This window comes from Alosa alosa, chromosome 24 (genome assembly GCF_017589495.1).
Source record: "Alosa alosa isolate M-15738 ecotype Scorff River chromosome 24, AALO_Geno_1.1, whole genome shotgun sequence".
Lineage (NCBI taxonomy): Eukaryota > Metazoa > Chordata > Actinopteri > Clupeiformes > Clupeidae > Alosa > Alosa alosa.
Window position 1 is genome coordinate 25,841,703 of NC_063212.1, and position 18,071 is coordinate 25,859,773.

Consider the following 18,071-nt stretch of genomic DNA (forward strand, 5'->3'; position numbering starts at 1 on the left):
GGAATACAAAATAAACTTCAGAAAAGACAGAACGTTTGTTGTACTGTATTCTGTAGTCTGTAGTCTCAATGACCAATTCAGTATACCTGTTGTCAGTTGAGTTCGTTCAATTCATTTATTGTAGGCTAGTAGCCTAGGCAAATATGAAACGGAGATGTAACGTACTGGCGGGATTTTGAACTTGCATGTTTCATGCATTTTAGGGCAAAAAATACCATGGGATTGATGTGTTCTCCATTTAAGGAACGTAATCAATTGCGGACGTGCACAAGACTCAGACACAGAGCGCATAGGCCTATTCATTAGGCTACGTAAAAGATGTTTCATACCAAAACAACGATCAAACATTATCAAATGTATCATGACGTGTTGTCACAAAGACTTACTCCAATTAGAAAATCGAAACCAAAATCATGTAAGTGTAAGTGTTCTCTCATCGACGCCTGTAGGAGACAATATCGTCGATCCATACAATTTTGTAAATTTGCACGTCGTAAAGTTGAATATAAGAGTTAAAATAAAGCCAGTCATACAGCAGAACATTTTATTCAATATTTTACACCTACTAAATCAAAGTAAATTTCAAAACTTTTCAGCAACCGTGAGTCATAACTCCTCCGGCCTCCCGGAGGAGTTCAGCAACCGTGGAGTCATAACTCCCTGTCATGGGAGAGGCCCGTCCCCCTTACCCCCCTGCGGGTCTTGGGCGGGGACGTGCCGCACCTCCCGCACCCCCTCAAGCTCCGCCCCTGATTCAGCTAAAGTTAACCCTAAGGTCTTTGTCTAACCCAAAGACAGAACAGAGGAGATTGTGGACAGATGGTAGGAGCACATGGTGCCCAGCCAGTGGGGAGCATTTCACACCTACATCTGCATTGAATAGATCAAAGGAAGAGTTCACAGTAACGTTCACCAGGCAGTAATACAGTACGTTCAGTTCACGTTCGCTCAAAATATGAACGAGTTCATGAACTTTCGTTCACACGAAACCACATGATTGGCACGATGTATTCACAACACATCACATGATTGCCACGATGTATTCACAAATAGACTTCCATTAGTTGTGCATGCATGTCTTTGTGGGTAAAGGATGTATTCACATGTTAACTTTTGGCTGTGGAAGGGGCGGGATACGTGTATCCTATTGCTGCCTCCAGCTCGTGCCCATTCAAAGCTCAACGTCATCGAGGACATCTCATTTCTCTAATTGCAACCAGAGGAGGTAAGAACGAGGAGAGGAGAGAGGCAGGGGCGGAGTGGGGCACTATAATCCACCAGAGGGGTAGAACGAGGGAGAGAGAGGGGCAGGGGCGGAGGGGGCAGGGGGTAAGAACGAGGGAGAGGAGAGGGGCAGGGGCGGAGTGGGGCACTATAATCCACCAGAGGGGGTAAGAACGAGGAGAGGAGAGGGGCAGGGGCGGAGTGGGGCATTATAATCCTCCAGAGGAGGTAAGAACGAGGAGAGGAGAAAGAGCCGATACGCGAGGAAACACAAGAGCATCTTACACGGAAGCGGTTTCACCCTTTTAAATTTAAATGGGTGAAATGGAAATGGAAAAATGAATGAATGAATCATACACGGACCAATAAACTACTTGAACTCGAAAATAATCAAAGTAACTATATGGTTCTTAACATACATTTGGTATTTATGGCCTAAAAGGTACCTGACCCCTGATCTACATGGCAGTACAGTGAGTGATGCATCATGGGGGATTCCCATCCACTAACTGAGTCTTTCCCAGGGTAAATAAAGAATGCATCTGATTCCATATCACCTGCTCTGTTTTATGGACTTGCCTTGATCCATCTGTGACCTCATCATGTTGGAAGTTTTTGTCACGACCCTCTGACTGGTCACTCTTCATGGACACACAAGTGGGCACAGGTGATGGAGGCCTCTCATGATGGAATGAGCTGTGGTGCAAAATTCAGTTTATCTCGATTGTTTACACATTTTCTGAAAGCACGCCTCATACTCTCAGAGCTCCTCTCACAAATTAAAAAACACACTCACACACACACACACACACACACACACACACAATGGGCAAAACCCCTCAATTCTCCTGCAAAATGAAAGTTTACATTCAAAACAATGTTATTTCTTCTCAAAATGGTATTTTGTTTTCAAATGACACACACAAACCATCATATGAATAGACATTTATAAGAACCAGTTAAACACTGACATGCTCAATGTAAATGTTTGCTGGTATCCAGTCACAAAGTACTCATTCTGTGAGTGTTTTATGCAAGTGTTTTATGGACTTGCCTTGATCCATCTGTGCCATCATCATGTTTGAAGGTTATGGGGGGGATCCATTGACCGGTCACTCTTCATGGACACACAAGTGGGCACAGGTGATGGAGGCCTGTGGTGTAAAAAAAACAACAATTATTTCCTATAGACGTGATGTAGGTATATCTATAGAAGTGATGTAGGGATATCTATAGACGTGATGTAGGGATATCTATAGACGTGATGTAGGGATATCTATAGAAGTGATGTAGGGATATCTATAGACGTGATGTAGGGATATCTATAGAAGTGATGTAGGGATATCTATAGACGTGATGTAGGGATATCTATAGAAGTGATGTAGGGATATCTATAGACGTGATGTAGGGATATCTATAGAAGTGATGTAGGGATATCTATAGACGTGATGTAGGGATAGCGGTAACACTTTACGGTAAGGGTACATGATTTATCATGAATTCATGCATGAATTAATTCATGATTTATGCATTACTTCATTCCTTTATATCTTATGAATCATCAAGAATTGACGTGAGTTCAAAGTCTCTCATTCATGACCTCATGCATGAACAACACATCAACTAAAGCATTAGTTATGGTGGGTACATCATTCTGATTTATGATTTCTTAAGTATGATCATCATTATTACATGAATATAAGGTTAATTACTCATGATTTCATTATGTTTGTGGCCCCTCAACTAAAGTGTGAACAATGGCATGTGTTTAGAGAACTGCAAATCAACTGCAAGTTGTGTTCAAATCAGAATTTGAGAAGTGATGACCACATTTTTGGCAGAAAAGGAAATCATCATGATCATTCCTAATAAATGTAAAATCATAATGATGTGCCCACCATACTTAATGTTTTAGTTGATGTGTTGTTCATGTATTAGGTCATGAATGATAAACTATAAACTCATCTAAATTGATGATGATTCATGAGATATTAAGGAATGAAGTAATACATAAATCATGGATTAATTCGTGCATAAATTCATGATGATTCATGTACCCTTACCGTAAAGTGTTACCGGGATATCTATAGACGTGTTGTAGGGATATTTATAGACGTGTCGTAGGGATATCTATAGACATATTGTAGAGATATCCTTAATCTTTTGCCATATTGTTTCCTTTGTCCTCTAAATTGATTGATCACACAAATGTGCAATATGATAATGCTCATGACTGATATACTGTATCTGCTGCACAAACACAGAAGCTATTATTTCCAAGTGCTTGAACTATGTACAGCTCCCCTGAAAGCATGACAAAATAACAGTTAAAAGTCTCTACTAATAAGGAGCTATGTGATGTAGAATGTTACACAGCAACTCATCTCACATGTGAGGATAGCAACACCTTTAAACTATTGGAAAGATGGTGCACAGAACAGATATGCAACATCTTCAAGAAACATAGCGTACTGTAGATCATGTGCTCAGTAGCTACCTTTGCCCCTTTACTCCGTCTTCCTGTTTTGTGTTGACTCGTTTTTCCATGTTTCAGCCACTCCTCAGAGCACCCAGATGAATCTCATCATGACCAGCTTCAATGAAAACAAAGAATCAGAATATGTAGATATGAACATTTGCCACAATGCTGCTGCTGTTTCTACATGATCTTTCTAACATACGACTCTTTTAGCTGTTCAGTCAGCTAATTAGTGATCACACGTGTGTGTGTGTGGCAGGAGGCATACAGGGCAGGACTTTCACTTTCTGAAGTCGGGGTTGGCCGTCCACTTCTCTAATTCAGCTTCAACACTGTAGTCACATCAAACGTTACCTTGAAGTATAGTGTGCTAATACATACATAAATAAAACGTAAACAGAAATGGGTTGATATAAAAAGGTAAAAATGTACATGTAAGATACTGTGTCATGCTGTGTGGTTGTGTACTGTGTTGGGTTTTACATGTAACATGTATCTATACTCCATAGTCAACTGTACATATCTGTGTTCATACTGCACATAGCCATATTTAAACTGCTCTTATAATGCTACTGTTAATATACTGCACATAGCCATATTTAAACTGCTCTTATAATGCTATCAGGGTATCAGGGACAGATCAGGGTATTCACTTCCCTGTTAGGTATGCTAGGTCAGCAACACACGCTGGAGAAATGCAAACAGATCAACTTAAACCTCTGTTTTCTTTTTATGTCGGTCAGTGGTTCCTTCATACTGCTTGGCAGCAAATTTATGCGAGACTGCTGGTCAAATGATTTCTGGTGCTTCTGTCACTCGTCTGATAATTTGCTGCCAATTTATGAAGGAACCACTGACCGACATAAAAAGAAAACAGTACATATCTGTGTTCATACACACACATTACATTGGTCACAATGTAATGGCCCAACTCGAGGGGCGGCAACAAGCAGCATTTAAAAATCTCACTGCACGCAATTGGATAACACTTGACCATGTTTACTCTGAATGATTTCGGACTTCAACACAATCCATTGTGCTATCGCGAGAACTCTGGATTTCCAGGGTAGGCTTCCCCACAGACCTCATCGTAATCATACATTTCTCAAGGAATGCAGACTACAACATGATTTACATAGGCAGGGATGGATTACTGCACGGGCCTACAGGGCCCAGGCCCAGGGGCCCAACCAATATTGCATGGAATCATTGCCTCAATATCAACAAATCATTATGTAGGCTATGAATCTGATTGAATTAAAGTATTGGCCATCCCCAAAATGCACCAGAATACAGGAAATCATATCAAACAATATCAGACATATGCGACAATTAGTGGGGGGCCCTTAATACATCTGGGCCCAGGGGCCCGAAAGTTCATAATCCGTCCATTACAAGGAATGCAGACTACATCATTTACATCGGCTACCATCACATTCTGTAGGTGCTGCAGTGATTCACCATATAGTTTGGGGCGGTTAATTGGTTAAAGGTATTTTAGTGTATTTTGGAGCATACAATTCATTTTTTCTGAAAAAGAAAATTGAGAAAAACATAGAATTTGAGAAAACATAGAATTTGGCTGTGTCTTCCTGCCTCAAATTGTTTATATTTATTATTATTGTTTATACATATTAATATAAATTTATATTTATATTATTATAACTTATTATTTAATTGGCGAAAACAGGCGTTGCAGGAGTGAACGCACATTTACGTATACACCCATGTGTGTGTGTGTATGTGTGTGTGTGTGTGTGTGTGTGTTTTTTTAACTTTATTTTCTTAGACTTACAAGTCTTATAACACCATACAAACAAATATGACTTGTCCCTAACACACAATGTAAAGGGATAGGCAGTACAGGCAGCCAGGCAAAATAAAACTCAATAGCCTAGTAGTCTTTTGAGGTCACACAACTCCCATACAGTACCACAGTTTTTTTTAGTTTTACAAATAATTATTCAAATCAATCATAAAAGCAGGAAAACTGGCCAAGAACCAATTAATTTGCTTTTATGGATGTGGTATTTACAGTAAGAATAAAATATGTATATGAAGTATGTAGCTTTAGCCTCAACATCAAACATATCGGAATTTATTTGATATGTAACAATGTAACAATGTTATTTGTATTTATCAAATAAACATCCATAAAATAAGATGAGAAAATTCTGAATCCAAATTGAAATTCTATGTGCATGTGTGTGTTGGCCTGTGCAGACCCCAAAGAGGTGAAGAGGCAGATTGTGGGAGTGGAGCTTCAGGTAGCTTCTCATGTGATCATGTGAATCACTTCAACTCAACTAGTTATAAACACGTCTACCTGAGAGCAAGGGGAGGAAGAGGAGGAAGAGAACTGAGCTCTAAACACTCTGCTGTTGTTCATGTGATGTATGAAGTGTGTAAACTGGGAGATGGACACACTGACGGCACACACATGGACGGATTATGAACTTTCGGGCCCCTGGGCCCAGATGTATTAAGGGCCCCCCACTAATTGTCGCATATGTCTGATATTGTTTGATATGATTTCCTGTATTCTGGTGCCAGGGCGGAGTGGCAATCGGGACGATCGGGAGTTTTCCCGGTGGGCCGGCCGATGAGTCTGCATGGTACGGGCCGGCCGATGACTGTGCATGGTACGGGCCGGCCGATGAGTCTGCATGGTACGGGCCGGCCCATAGAGCTTTTATAGCGGCCGTGACACCGACCTAATAGATGCATTAAGAATTTTCCGAAAATCTCTGAGATCTACACTTCAATGTTTAGGAAGTCCAACCAATATTTATACCACTCGCTCACTGTATATATGTCATTCATGGTTATCTTAGTTCATTTTTGTCTTACTTTCATCACAAATAAAAAAACGACAATTTAATTTGTTTGTTTGTACTTAAATTAACGTAAGCCTAGGCTAGAATGGAACAAAGCCTCCTGGGAATGGGGAATGTGTTTCTGGTTTATCTAATGAACCGATTACAGGTCAAGTCTATTTACAGAAATGTAGGGGGATAAATGAGCGGCCCCTCGTCTAATGGCATGACCCTACAAACGATCAAGTTCGAGGAAAACTACAGGAGTTTTGACAGTCGACAGATTTGCGTGGTTGCTTGCTGTTTTACATATGGATGGAAGGCAGAGAGAATTGAGAAAGGTTAGCGGAGCTAAAGCATTGACGTTATTGAAACTAGGACAAGCTAGTCTTATGTTGATATGTAGCCTAGGCCTAGCCTAATGACTAATTAGTGGGCCACTCAGGCTGATAAATGGTTTGTGGAACTCGTTGGAACTGTCTATATGTAAACCTATATAGGCCTGCTTTAATCGTTCTCGTACAAACCTATTCAAAGTGCCTGGTTTTTCAGTTATTTAATTACCTGTGTTATTAGGTTGACATTGTCTGTAGGCTAAGCCTATTTAAAATGTATACAGGCAACTATTGGAGTGCTATGATACCCAGATCCTTGATGCTTGAAATTTCCATCCACCCACAAAGCTGTTTTTATACTGCACTGTTGCATATCTAGTTCCTTACACATTTATTGAAAGTGCCTGGTTTGTGGTTGATTGGCTTGTTGTGTTGCATTAGCACTATATATTTTGTTTGTGCTATTGATGTGTGATGTGTGTGCATGTTTGGGGGGCCATCAGAATTTTCCCAGTGGATTTTAGTGCCCCATTCCGCCCCTGACAGGAGCCAACACACTCTCTTGGCCATACCCTTGACCTTGTCATTACAAAGGGTCTCAATGTGTCTACAGCTGTTAAAGACCTGGCGCTGGCCTTATCCAAAACCTCCTAAAACGAGAGGGAATTGAGCAAATCCATCAAGAGATGCTCCGCACATATAACTCTGAAATATGCAAAGCAAGACAGTCTTTCTTCTGTTGAGAAGTTCCGTTGAAGTTCTGTTGATAAATCCCCCCTCACAATTAGCACCTGAACTTCTCTTAACTAATATATGCAATAAGTTTGCATCTTTTTTCAAATGTAAAATTGACAAAATCAGACTCAGATCTTCGGCTGCCCCCGTTGTCTATTTATTGTGTTATTGTATTTAATTATGTTGTGCGCCTTGAGACCAAAGCAAATTCATTCTGTATGTGAAAACCTTCTTGCCAATAAACCTGATTCTGATTCTGAAACAGCTCTTCTTTAGGTTTTAAATAACACATGCCTCAGTACAGATGCAGGCAAAACATGTCCTAGTTTTACTGGACCTTAGTGCAGCATTTGATCACAACATATTAATACAAAGATTAGAACACTGGGTTGGATTTACAGGTATAGTTTGTGTATTAATTGACAGTGATCTAAATTTCACAGCCACATGAGAGCGATAACTAAATCAGACTTTTACCACCTCAAAAACACTACCAAACTTAGAGGGCTGATGTCAAAACATGATTTAGAAAAAATGCATTTATCTCCAGCAGGGTTAATTACTGCAATGGGCTTTTCACAGGCCTTCCTAAAAAGACTAACAGCTTCAGGTGTTACAAAATGCAGCAGCTAGGGTTCTCACAAAAACTCAAATAACTGACCACATTACTCCAATTCTCCAAAGTCCCAACACTGTCCATCACAGAATCATAAACTTTTAGCAGCGGTTCAGCTCTGGAACCAACTTTCAGATGACATCAAAAAGGCCCCAACTGTAGCCAGTTTTAAATCTAGACTTACAGTTTTTTTTTTTAAACTGGGTTCTTTTTTTCCAAATATAATCACAATTATCCAAACACCACACTCAATTTGCATAATTCCTAGATTGTTTGCAAAATGACACACTTCAGTCAAAACATACACACTTCAGTCAAAACATATACATATATTTGTGAAAATGCTATTAGTTTTCATCTAACCAACACAGTCCTCAATGATCAGACACTATTGGCACCAGTTCTACACTGTTGTGATAATAAAAAACATGTTTGAAAAAAAAAAAACTAATTTTAGGAAATACATGTGCTAGATTTCTGGCCAGACATTGTTATGTAAGGGATAATTTAGATGGCAATAGTGAAAAACCCACAACATTCTTCATGATTAGTTTGAGATATACTGTAGGGAGAATGTACACAAATAGGCCTACTATAAACCTACCAAGCACTGCACAACCCTGATGCTGCAGGCTGAATATTTCAAGTATTTATGTCAATACTTTCTTACAGTATTTCTTACCATAATCAGTTACAGTAATCAACCAACAATTAAATCAATTAAACAAATAAAATCTGTAGACAAATAAAAATTACTGCATAAAGTACATACACTTTGACTCTGAAGAAAAACTAAGCAACAAGAATACTGTAACTATTCATCATCTCTCTGTCTGCCTCTTCCTCTATCTCCTTCTTCTCCTCTTCCTCTACCTGGGCCTCCTCTACCTCCTTCTCCTCTTCCTCTACCTCCTTCATTTCCTCTTTGAGCTCCCCCTCTCATTCTCACTCTTCTTCTTCTTCTAGATCCTTCCATTTTTGTTGAAGACAGGTGAACTCAACTGCTGCCTTTTATAGCACACCTGAGTGCTGCGTTTTCAAATTAGCACATGTGTGCTTCCACACCTGGTGGATGTGATTATCCAATTCGTTCATTAGTGTTGTCATTGGCAACCCAGGGCTTTGTAATGACAAGGAAGTAACCGCACAGTCCTTATCTGTGTCTAAGGTGTGAAAATGTGTGTAGAGTTTTACAAATCACTGTGTGTAATGTTTTGCAAAAAGGGTGAAGCAGACATTATGTATAATGTTGTGCTAATCTGTGGAGGTGTTTTGCTCCTTGGAGTAGAATTTTGCAAATTGTGTGGAAATTTTTATTTTAGTGTGTAAACAATCGTAAAAATTGGGAAGCACTAACCAGTAGGCCACCACGGCTGCCCTGACCATGTGTGGGCAGCAAAGTAAAGGGGAGGGTGAGATATGTCTAAACCCCATGTGTGGGCAGCAAAGTAAAGGGGAGGGTGAGATATGTCTAAACCCCATGTGTGGGCAGCAAAGTAAAGGGGAGGGTGAGATATGTCTAAACCCCATGTGTGGGCAGCAAAGTAAAGGGGAGGGTGAGATATGTCTAAACCCCATGTGTGGGCAGCAAAGTAAAGGGGAGGGTGAGATATGTCTAAACCCCATGTGTGGGCAGCAAAGTAAAGGGGAGGGTGAGATATGTCTAAACCCCATGTGTGGGCAGCAAAGTAAAGGGGAGGGTGAGATATGTCTAAACCCCATGTTAGTTCACATCTAGAGGGTGTATGCTGCCAGACAATGGTTTAGGTGGTTGAACCGTTTTCCCTTAATTGCACAGATCCAAAGGTATCACACAGTATACCCGGTTTACTCATACCCTATGTATTATGAAGGGGCAGCAAAGTAAAGGGATGTAAAACCCATGTTAGATCACATCTTGAGGGTATAAAATATATGCTTTAGGTGGTTGAATTAGTTTTCCCTAAATGGTACAGCCCAAAAAGGTATCAATCATATATTCTATTTACCAATAATACCCAATGTATTATGCATGGGCAGCATTCTAATGAGGAGGGTGGGACATGTCTGCGGGTGTAAGCTTTCAGAAAATATATGGTTTATATGGTTGAATCAGTTTTCCCTTTATGGTACAGACCAATATATATTAGGTGTACACTTTTTTCAACTAAATCCATAAAATCTCAATGGGGAAGTTACTTAAGAGGCTGTAGAGATCTTCAGCTGTGAGTTTGGAAAGTCCATCACACATTGCGGTCATGTGGGGGCATAGACAAACAAAACAAAACAAGCAGAGTTCTAAATGAACTTTTTTTAACACCAGCCAATGTGGCTGGTAACTTTCTAAAGTTACTAGCCAATCAGAATTTCTACTAGCCAATTTTTTTCCGGTGAAAATAAGAGAATTATGAATTTATGAGATGAGTGTCACTGAATGCATTTGATCATTAATTAACATTGTTAGCATGAATACATACCACAAAATAATGCAAACACTTCATTTCATGTTTGGGATATCTATCTATCTATCTGTCTGTCTATTTCTCTGTCGATATCCTCATCCCCTGCTTCATTCCTCTTCTCGCCCCCATAAATCTGTCCCAACCACTGCCGCATTTAGTTTAATCTTAACTTAATAAAAAGGAGATATCAATTATCATCAACAAAGACAAGCCAGCTGGAACCTGCCACTCGTTTTCTCTCCCTCTCGTGCGTGCTCAGACGCATACTCAATTAAATGGAGTAGCATAGGGCCTACGTTCAAGTTGGATCTTTATAGAGAGGGCCCGAAAAGTATCATCTTTCAGGGTTCCCATTCTAAGTCAAATGTAAAATTCCCTGCCAAAAAAGAAAAAAGAATTTCCATGACTTACTATAGGCCTACTATTTACTAACGTATAGTGTTACTTTTTAGAGTGGGAGATTAATAAATTGGCATTGAATAAACAATGTTGGGATACTCAAGGAAGCAGTAAAGCAAATAACCAGATATACAAAGTTATGTATAGAAATATTTGTATTAATGTGTTTTGGCAAATACATTTTAAACTTCTACAACAAAATTCCCTGATATTCCATGACTTTGACCCAAACATGATAAAATTCCCTGACTTTCCATGTCTGGAATAAACTTTCCAAAATTCCATGATATTCCAGAAATTCCATGACCCGTGGGAACCCTGATCTTTATGTAACATGCTGTTGGTGCATGTTGATATTGTATACTTTCTCGAATAAGAGTGAAAAACAGTTTGCAGCACAGCTATTTACTGGCTAAACGTTGGTCCCTCTTTCTCTTGGTGCCCTACACAGTGCGTGTGGTGGTGGTGATCACTGATCAGGCAACTTTTTAAAACTAAAATGTTTGCCTAAAAGCTCCTCACGTTCCTCTACATCCATGGGCGGATTATGAACTTTCGGGCCCCTGGGCCCAGATGTATTAAGGGCCCCCCACTTATTGTCGTATATGTAGGAGGGGGGGGTTTGGGGGTCCTCCCCCAGAAAAGTTTCAATTTTTCTGATGTGATTTCCTGTATTCTGGTGCATTTTGGGGATGGCCAATACTAAATTCAATCAGATTCATAGCCTACATCCTGATTTGTTGATATTGAGGCAATGATTTCATGCAAAGGCTTGGGCTTCAGGGCCCCCTGACCCCTTGGGCCCCTGGGCCTAGACCCGGTAGGCCCGTGCAGTAATCCATCCCTGTCTACATCTTCAGCTACTGTAACTCTAGACAATAAAATAAACGATCTTGCTGCTTTAGGTTTTGTAGCCTCCGTTACATGACATCAGCCCCCCACAAAGGAAATAGGTAAACACAATGCATTAATTGCGTTAATATTTTGTAACGTATTATGTATTTGTGTTATGTACAAGTGTTATGTACTTTTTACTTTACTTTACTGGCTAACTCCCTCCTCTTTCAGTCTATGCTCCCTGCTCTGGCTCGTCAATCGTTCTTCTTCTAATTCCTTTTCTGGTAGACGCTGTTTTCTGGTAGACGCTCCGTTCGTTTCCATGGTCCCTCGCGCTGGTTTTACTGCAAACTTCACGTAGCATTACGGCACAGTGGTCATGGGAAATGTAGGAAGTACTGCCAGGGGATAATAACCGAGAACAGTGCCTTATCATGCATGTAATGTCATGCATCACCGGCCAAACTGGCTAGTACGTTTTTATTAACACCCGCCAAAATAAATTTTAACTTGCATTTGGCGTGTTGGTGGGTGTTCATTTAGAACCCTGAAAACAAGTTTGGTTTGGTGTCTTGAAGCACCGACTTCTCTGCTGGCTCAGGACTGTATGCTTTTGAAATAAAAATGAGAATTTCTCAGGTTTTCAAATAATAGTCTTTATAAAGGACATTTGTAGGAGTGATAGAGTCACAATTACAATCAGCATCTATTACATCAACCAAAACCTCCAACAACAACATTGCACTTCAGATAAGGTTATTCACTTTGGACTTACCATGTTGATTATCAGCCATAACCTTATATGACAGGGAAATAATTAGACCTTAACCTTTGACATTTAGTACCCATCATTTCATCCAGACTTTATAATTAATAACTGTGCTGGTTTAAAGGTGCTCTAAGCGATGCCATGCGTTTTTTAGGCTAAAACATTTTATGTCACCTACTGCAAACATCACCTAACCAACCGCTAGCTGTCTTTGTCCTGAATACATTGTAAAAAACACAATCTCTGTGGACAGCCCAGGCTCCAAAAACGGAGGCAACAAAAAACAACCCGGCAAACCGAGCCCATGAAAACATAACAACTGTTCCATCAAATCACAGATGAGATAGTATAGATAGTATAGTATAGTATATAGTATATATACTTTTTTGATCCAGTGAGGGAAATTTGGTCTCTGCATTTAACCCAATCAGTGAATTAGTGAAACACAAACAGCACACAGTGAAGTGAAGCACACACTAATCCCGGCGCAGTGAGCTGCCTGCTTCAACGGCGGCGCTCGGGGAGCAGTGAGGGGTTAGGTGCCTTGCTCAAGGGCACGTCGGCCGCGGCCCACTGGTCGGGGCTCGAACCGGCAACTCTCCGGTTACAAGTCCAGAGTGCTAACCACTGGGCCACAGCTGCCCCTAAATGCGCGTTTAGGAGAGTTTCAATTGCACGGGAGCAGCACGGGAGGGAAGGGGGAGGAAGTAGCGAGCTAGCTCTCTGTTTTGTTTGAAAGTCAACAGAAGTGATGTTACCCAACATCGCTTAGAGCACCTTTAATGAAGATCCATCGATCTGATTTGGAGATACAGCCCAAACTGTATTTGTGCATTTGTGTGACCCGATGTGACCATAGCCTTTCACCCCAAGACCCCTCATTCGAAGCTTTGTTATGGCTGAAATTGTAATCCGTTCACCTACAGTAAGACCAAGTTGTTCCTCACATTTCTGTCAGTGTTGTTCTGGTTTCACACCACCAGACTGAAAGAACGACTGCTTTCTGAGCTTCCACATCTGAGGGCACATTCACGCGGAACAGACACACTCCTGAGTTTTGAGAAGGACATTGGACCAGCTCTCATGATAGCCTTTCAAACTGACAGTGATGCCATGCACTTAATGCGAGCAGCACAAGTAGTGCGCAAAGAGATCCTTAATTCATCTTTCTCTTTTGACGGGTCATTCAAAGAAAACTGCCAGCAGATGTCTGTGCCACCATCTCTCTTGGCCTTTATCAACATGGTACTTGATGGTACAAACATTGAGCATCAGTCCACCACAAAACCTGCCCTAACAATCTCCCAATTGATAGTCTTAACAGTAAGAAGTAATTAATTAAGTAGTAATTAAAGACACAGCCTTATATTAACATGCTAGCTACAAATGTGTTCAAGCCCGGTTGACCGACTATTTAAAGGGACACCAGGCAAGCCTGCTGCTTTTCTCTCTAAACTCCCCTCGCCGGGTCTGAAGCTCTTTCCTTTTCTTTGCATCTTCTGTCAAGGGTTTTCGCTGCTTCTTCACCGGCTCTGTCATACACACGTTTGCAACAATCTCTAGCGTTTCGTTAGCCTGCCTGCTTCGGTCGGCGGGTAGGATACACTGAACTTGCAAGCGGGATATTCTTCCTACAGGCAATAGGGGCGGGCGAGAGAGTCTTCACTCGCCCTGTAACAAGTCATTTAACCATATACCGACTTACGAAGATGAGTAATTAACATGAAAATGTTGCCTGGTGTCCCTTTAACTAGGCTACTCTGTTAACATTACCTATTTCAGCCATAACAAATTTCACATTACCAAGCTGACATATCTACAATATACTCTGTTCAATCATTAAACTAGCTTCAGCTCACATAAATGTTCCAGAGTATGTTCTAGCTTAGCTAGGACATTTATTTTGATCAATGTCCATGATTTTTAACTCAAAAGCTAACTACCAAGGAAAACTCCTTCCTGGCTATGGTTAAATTAATTTGCAACATGAATAATATTATGTAATTATGTAATAATATTGTTTGTTCATAGTCAATCTGTTTACCTGTTAGAATATGTCGATTGAAGTGCTCTCTACATTGTGCATACTGTGGCAACAACTCTCTAAAGCAGGTTTTTTTTACCAGCGGTGATATGGCAGGTGGTCTGTGAAAAATGGTCTAGGGGGTCACCTGTGGATAATTCTGTGCTGTGAAGAAATGAAATTAGCCACACATTCATGAAATAACAACTAATAACTGAATAATACAGCTTAACAAAGAAATGAATTGGGGCACATAAAAAAATGAATATTTTAATGTTTGTTTACCTTGACCTTTACATAAATGCATTTTCTTGAACTCTGGTGGTTTTCAAAGTTATCAGATACAGAATGGGCACCCAAAGTTAGTGGAAATGACACCTTAAGTGTTTTTCTACTGTGTTTGGTTCCAACGTGAAGCACTTTTGAATATTATTGGCGTTATCTTGGATTTGACCTCTCCCGGCCTCAGAGGTCAAATTTGACTTCCCTCCCAATCTGAAAATAAACCTCATGGTATAACCTAACTATGGTAGAAGTTTCATGTTTCTTTCAAAAAGTGCACAATTTTCATGGTTACCCGCTGTACTAATAAAGGGATGAATGGATGTATCATGACGCATTCTAGATCAAATAGCCTAAACATGTCTTGATTTTTTTTACGGCGGCATAGCCTACTACAGGCTACATATTTTCACAACTTAATAACATAAAGATGTCTTAAAGCTCATCAATGATTAAATCATTTTATTTATTTTTTTGTAAACAAAGTTAAAGGGGCCATATATGGAGAAAGGGGGTTTGTTTATTCCATGCCAGTTTTGGATTAGGCCTATGGGGGTTTTGGAACTGAAAACGGCCTATCACTTGGTCAGTAGCCTAGTAATTACGACCTCCAGCATCCAGAAATAGCCTACATTCCACCCCCCTGCAATACAGCCATTCAGCACAGGTATTTTTTTTTTGAAAGAGTGTCAAAAAGAGTGTAGCAACCTATGGTCGCAACTCTCTGGTCCAGGTGGTAAGGCCTACATTTGTTGCGGTTACCCAGGTTACCTGACATTTCCTACATCAGCCGCTTGAGGGAGCCAAACACTAATTTTTCTATGTTGCAGGTTCGATTTAGCCTACCGTTACATTTCATATGGCATACGCCATCCTTACAGCCTAGGCCAACAATTTTCTGCATTTATTTGCACCATCGAGTATAAGGCTACATTAAGACCTCCTAACAGTGTAATTGCTACCAATTCAGGTCATGTTAGCCTACGGAAAGAGGAAACCCCATCGTTCAAAGGAGATCGAATGAGATCACGATAGGCTAAGGCTTCTTAAAAGCGCGTATAAAAGGCTATTCAAGGTGAACTACTTGTCTCAGCGTCTCTGACTGCTGGCCCGTCTTGATTCAGAGGGCTACCAGAAGTTCAACCGGGACACTCGCAGCGAGAGAGGAGAGGTGGAGCTCAAGATGCTCGAGGAGGACGCAGGCCTGGCGCGGACGCTCTCTCTTCCCGTGCCCCGCCTCGCGACGCCACCACAGAACCATTCCTCGCGCATCTGTCAACTGCTGCTGGACACCGCGGCATGTCTTGATTCCAATCACCGGAATAGATTAGTGGATAAAACAATGTCGGAAGTCCGAAAATTTACGAAAAGGTTGAGTAAACCTGGTACGGCAGCGGAATTAAGGCAGAGCGTCTCGGAGGCTGTGCGGACATCAGTGATTGTGGTCAGTAATTTTAACGTTAATGTATCAGGAAACATTTACTCTTTAACGTTACTAGCCAGCTAACAGAGCAATTATGCTAATAACCACGGGGACAGGTAGACATTCAGCCTTTTAGGGCGTGAGGTGTTGGTTGTGAAGTATTATGCCATTTCCCCCCTCTATGTGAGATTGTCAGCTCTAGCGTTACATTTCCCCTTTCTGTTATCCGGTGTTCAGCTAGCGGTTCACAGCGAGATCATGTGGAATTCTTTCCCCAGTCAAATCCGCGCTCAGAGTTTATGCTCGCTTTGTGTCTGAACGCATGCGGGCATTTAAAATGATTGGTAACCAAGGCAACATAAAATCCGCTTTGCCGGGATCACGGCAGCTCGGCGACATTATTGTTCAGTGTCTGTGTGCGGACGCGTGGTAGCCTACACCGCGTAGGGTAGGCTACTCTCTACATCGCCTGTCCTTTGTGCCGCTAAAGTGGAGCAATCGGCTCCGCTGATGTGTTGCTTGGCATGAACACACACATGTGCTGTCTGCTTTCCCTCTGTTTGAGGGACCGAGTCCAGCCTTTGTGTGTGCTGCTAGACATTGCAACAGTTATCAGTGATGTTTATTTTGATTGTGTGTGTGTGTGAGACGTCTGACAGGTTATTATGAATGATAGATTGGCTCAGGCATGTCGTGGTGTCACAAGAAGGTGTGCATGGGTCATCACCACCTGTCTCCTGGAGACTCAAGAGTGTCCCCATATAGGTTACTTATTTATGTGCTACTTATATTTGGATATGTATGCAATATACATATATGGTACTTATATTTGTATATTTGGCGATATGTATACATTTTGCGTGTAGACAACTTATAATGTACTTCTTTGTTCACCTCACTGTTGTTCACACGGAATGGTAGGCCTAAACAAGGGAGAATGCTAACCACTGACACCACTGACCAACATGTCTGTTCTGGTTGTTGTCATTTTGCACTGTTTGTTGACACTGACAGTGAGGCTGAGGACAGCAAGTGCCCGGGTGGCCAGGTGATGACGGGTAGCTGGGTGATGATGGGTGATGTTGGGAGGCCAGGTGATGATGGGTGATGTTGGGGAAGTGCCAGTTGATGATGGGTGATGTTGGGTGATGTTGGGAGGCCAGGTGATGATGGGTGATGTTGGGAGGCCAGGTGATGGTGGTGGGAGAGCCAGGTGATGATGGGTGATGTTGGGAGGCCAGTTGATGATGGGTGATGTTGGGTGATGTTGGGAGGCCAGTTGATGATGGGTGATGTTGGGAGGCCAGTTGATGATGGGTGATGTTGGGTGATGTTGGGAGGCCAGTTGATGATGGGTGATGTTGGGTGATGTTGGGAGGCCAGGTGATGATGGGTGATGTTGGGAGGCCAGTTGATGATGGGTGATGTTGGGTGATGTTGGGAGGCCAGTTGATGATGGGTGATGTTGGGAGGCCAGTTGATGATGGGTGATGTTGGGTGATGTTGGGAGGCCAGTTGATGATGGGTGATGTTGGGAGGCCAGTTGATGATGGGTGATGTTGGGTGATGTTGGGAGGCCAGTTGATGATGGGTGATGTTGGGAGGCCAGGTGATGATGGGTGATGTTGGGTGATGTTGGGAGGCCAGGTGATGATGGGTGATGTTGGGAGGCCAGGTGATGATGGGTGATGT

The 18,071-nt window shown here is 41.5% G+C and overlaps 1 protein-coding gene across 1 annotated transcript in view; it reads left to right on the top strand.

Annotated features, from left to right (window-relative positions):
• The first annotated feature begins 15,831 nt into the window (after nt 1-15,831).
• Nucleotides 15,832-18,071, top strand: part of dock11 (dedicator of cytokinesis 11) — a 163,740-nt gene continuing 161,500 nt past the window's right edge. The window contains 1 exon segment of the mRNA XM_048236079.1: nt 15,832-16,400. Within this exon segment, the coding sequence (XP_048092036.1) occupies nt 16,140-16,400 (261 nt within the window). The 5' untranslated portion in view covers nt 15,832-16,139.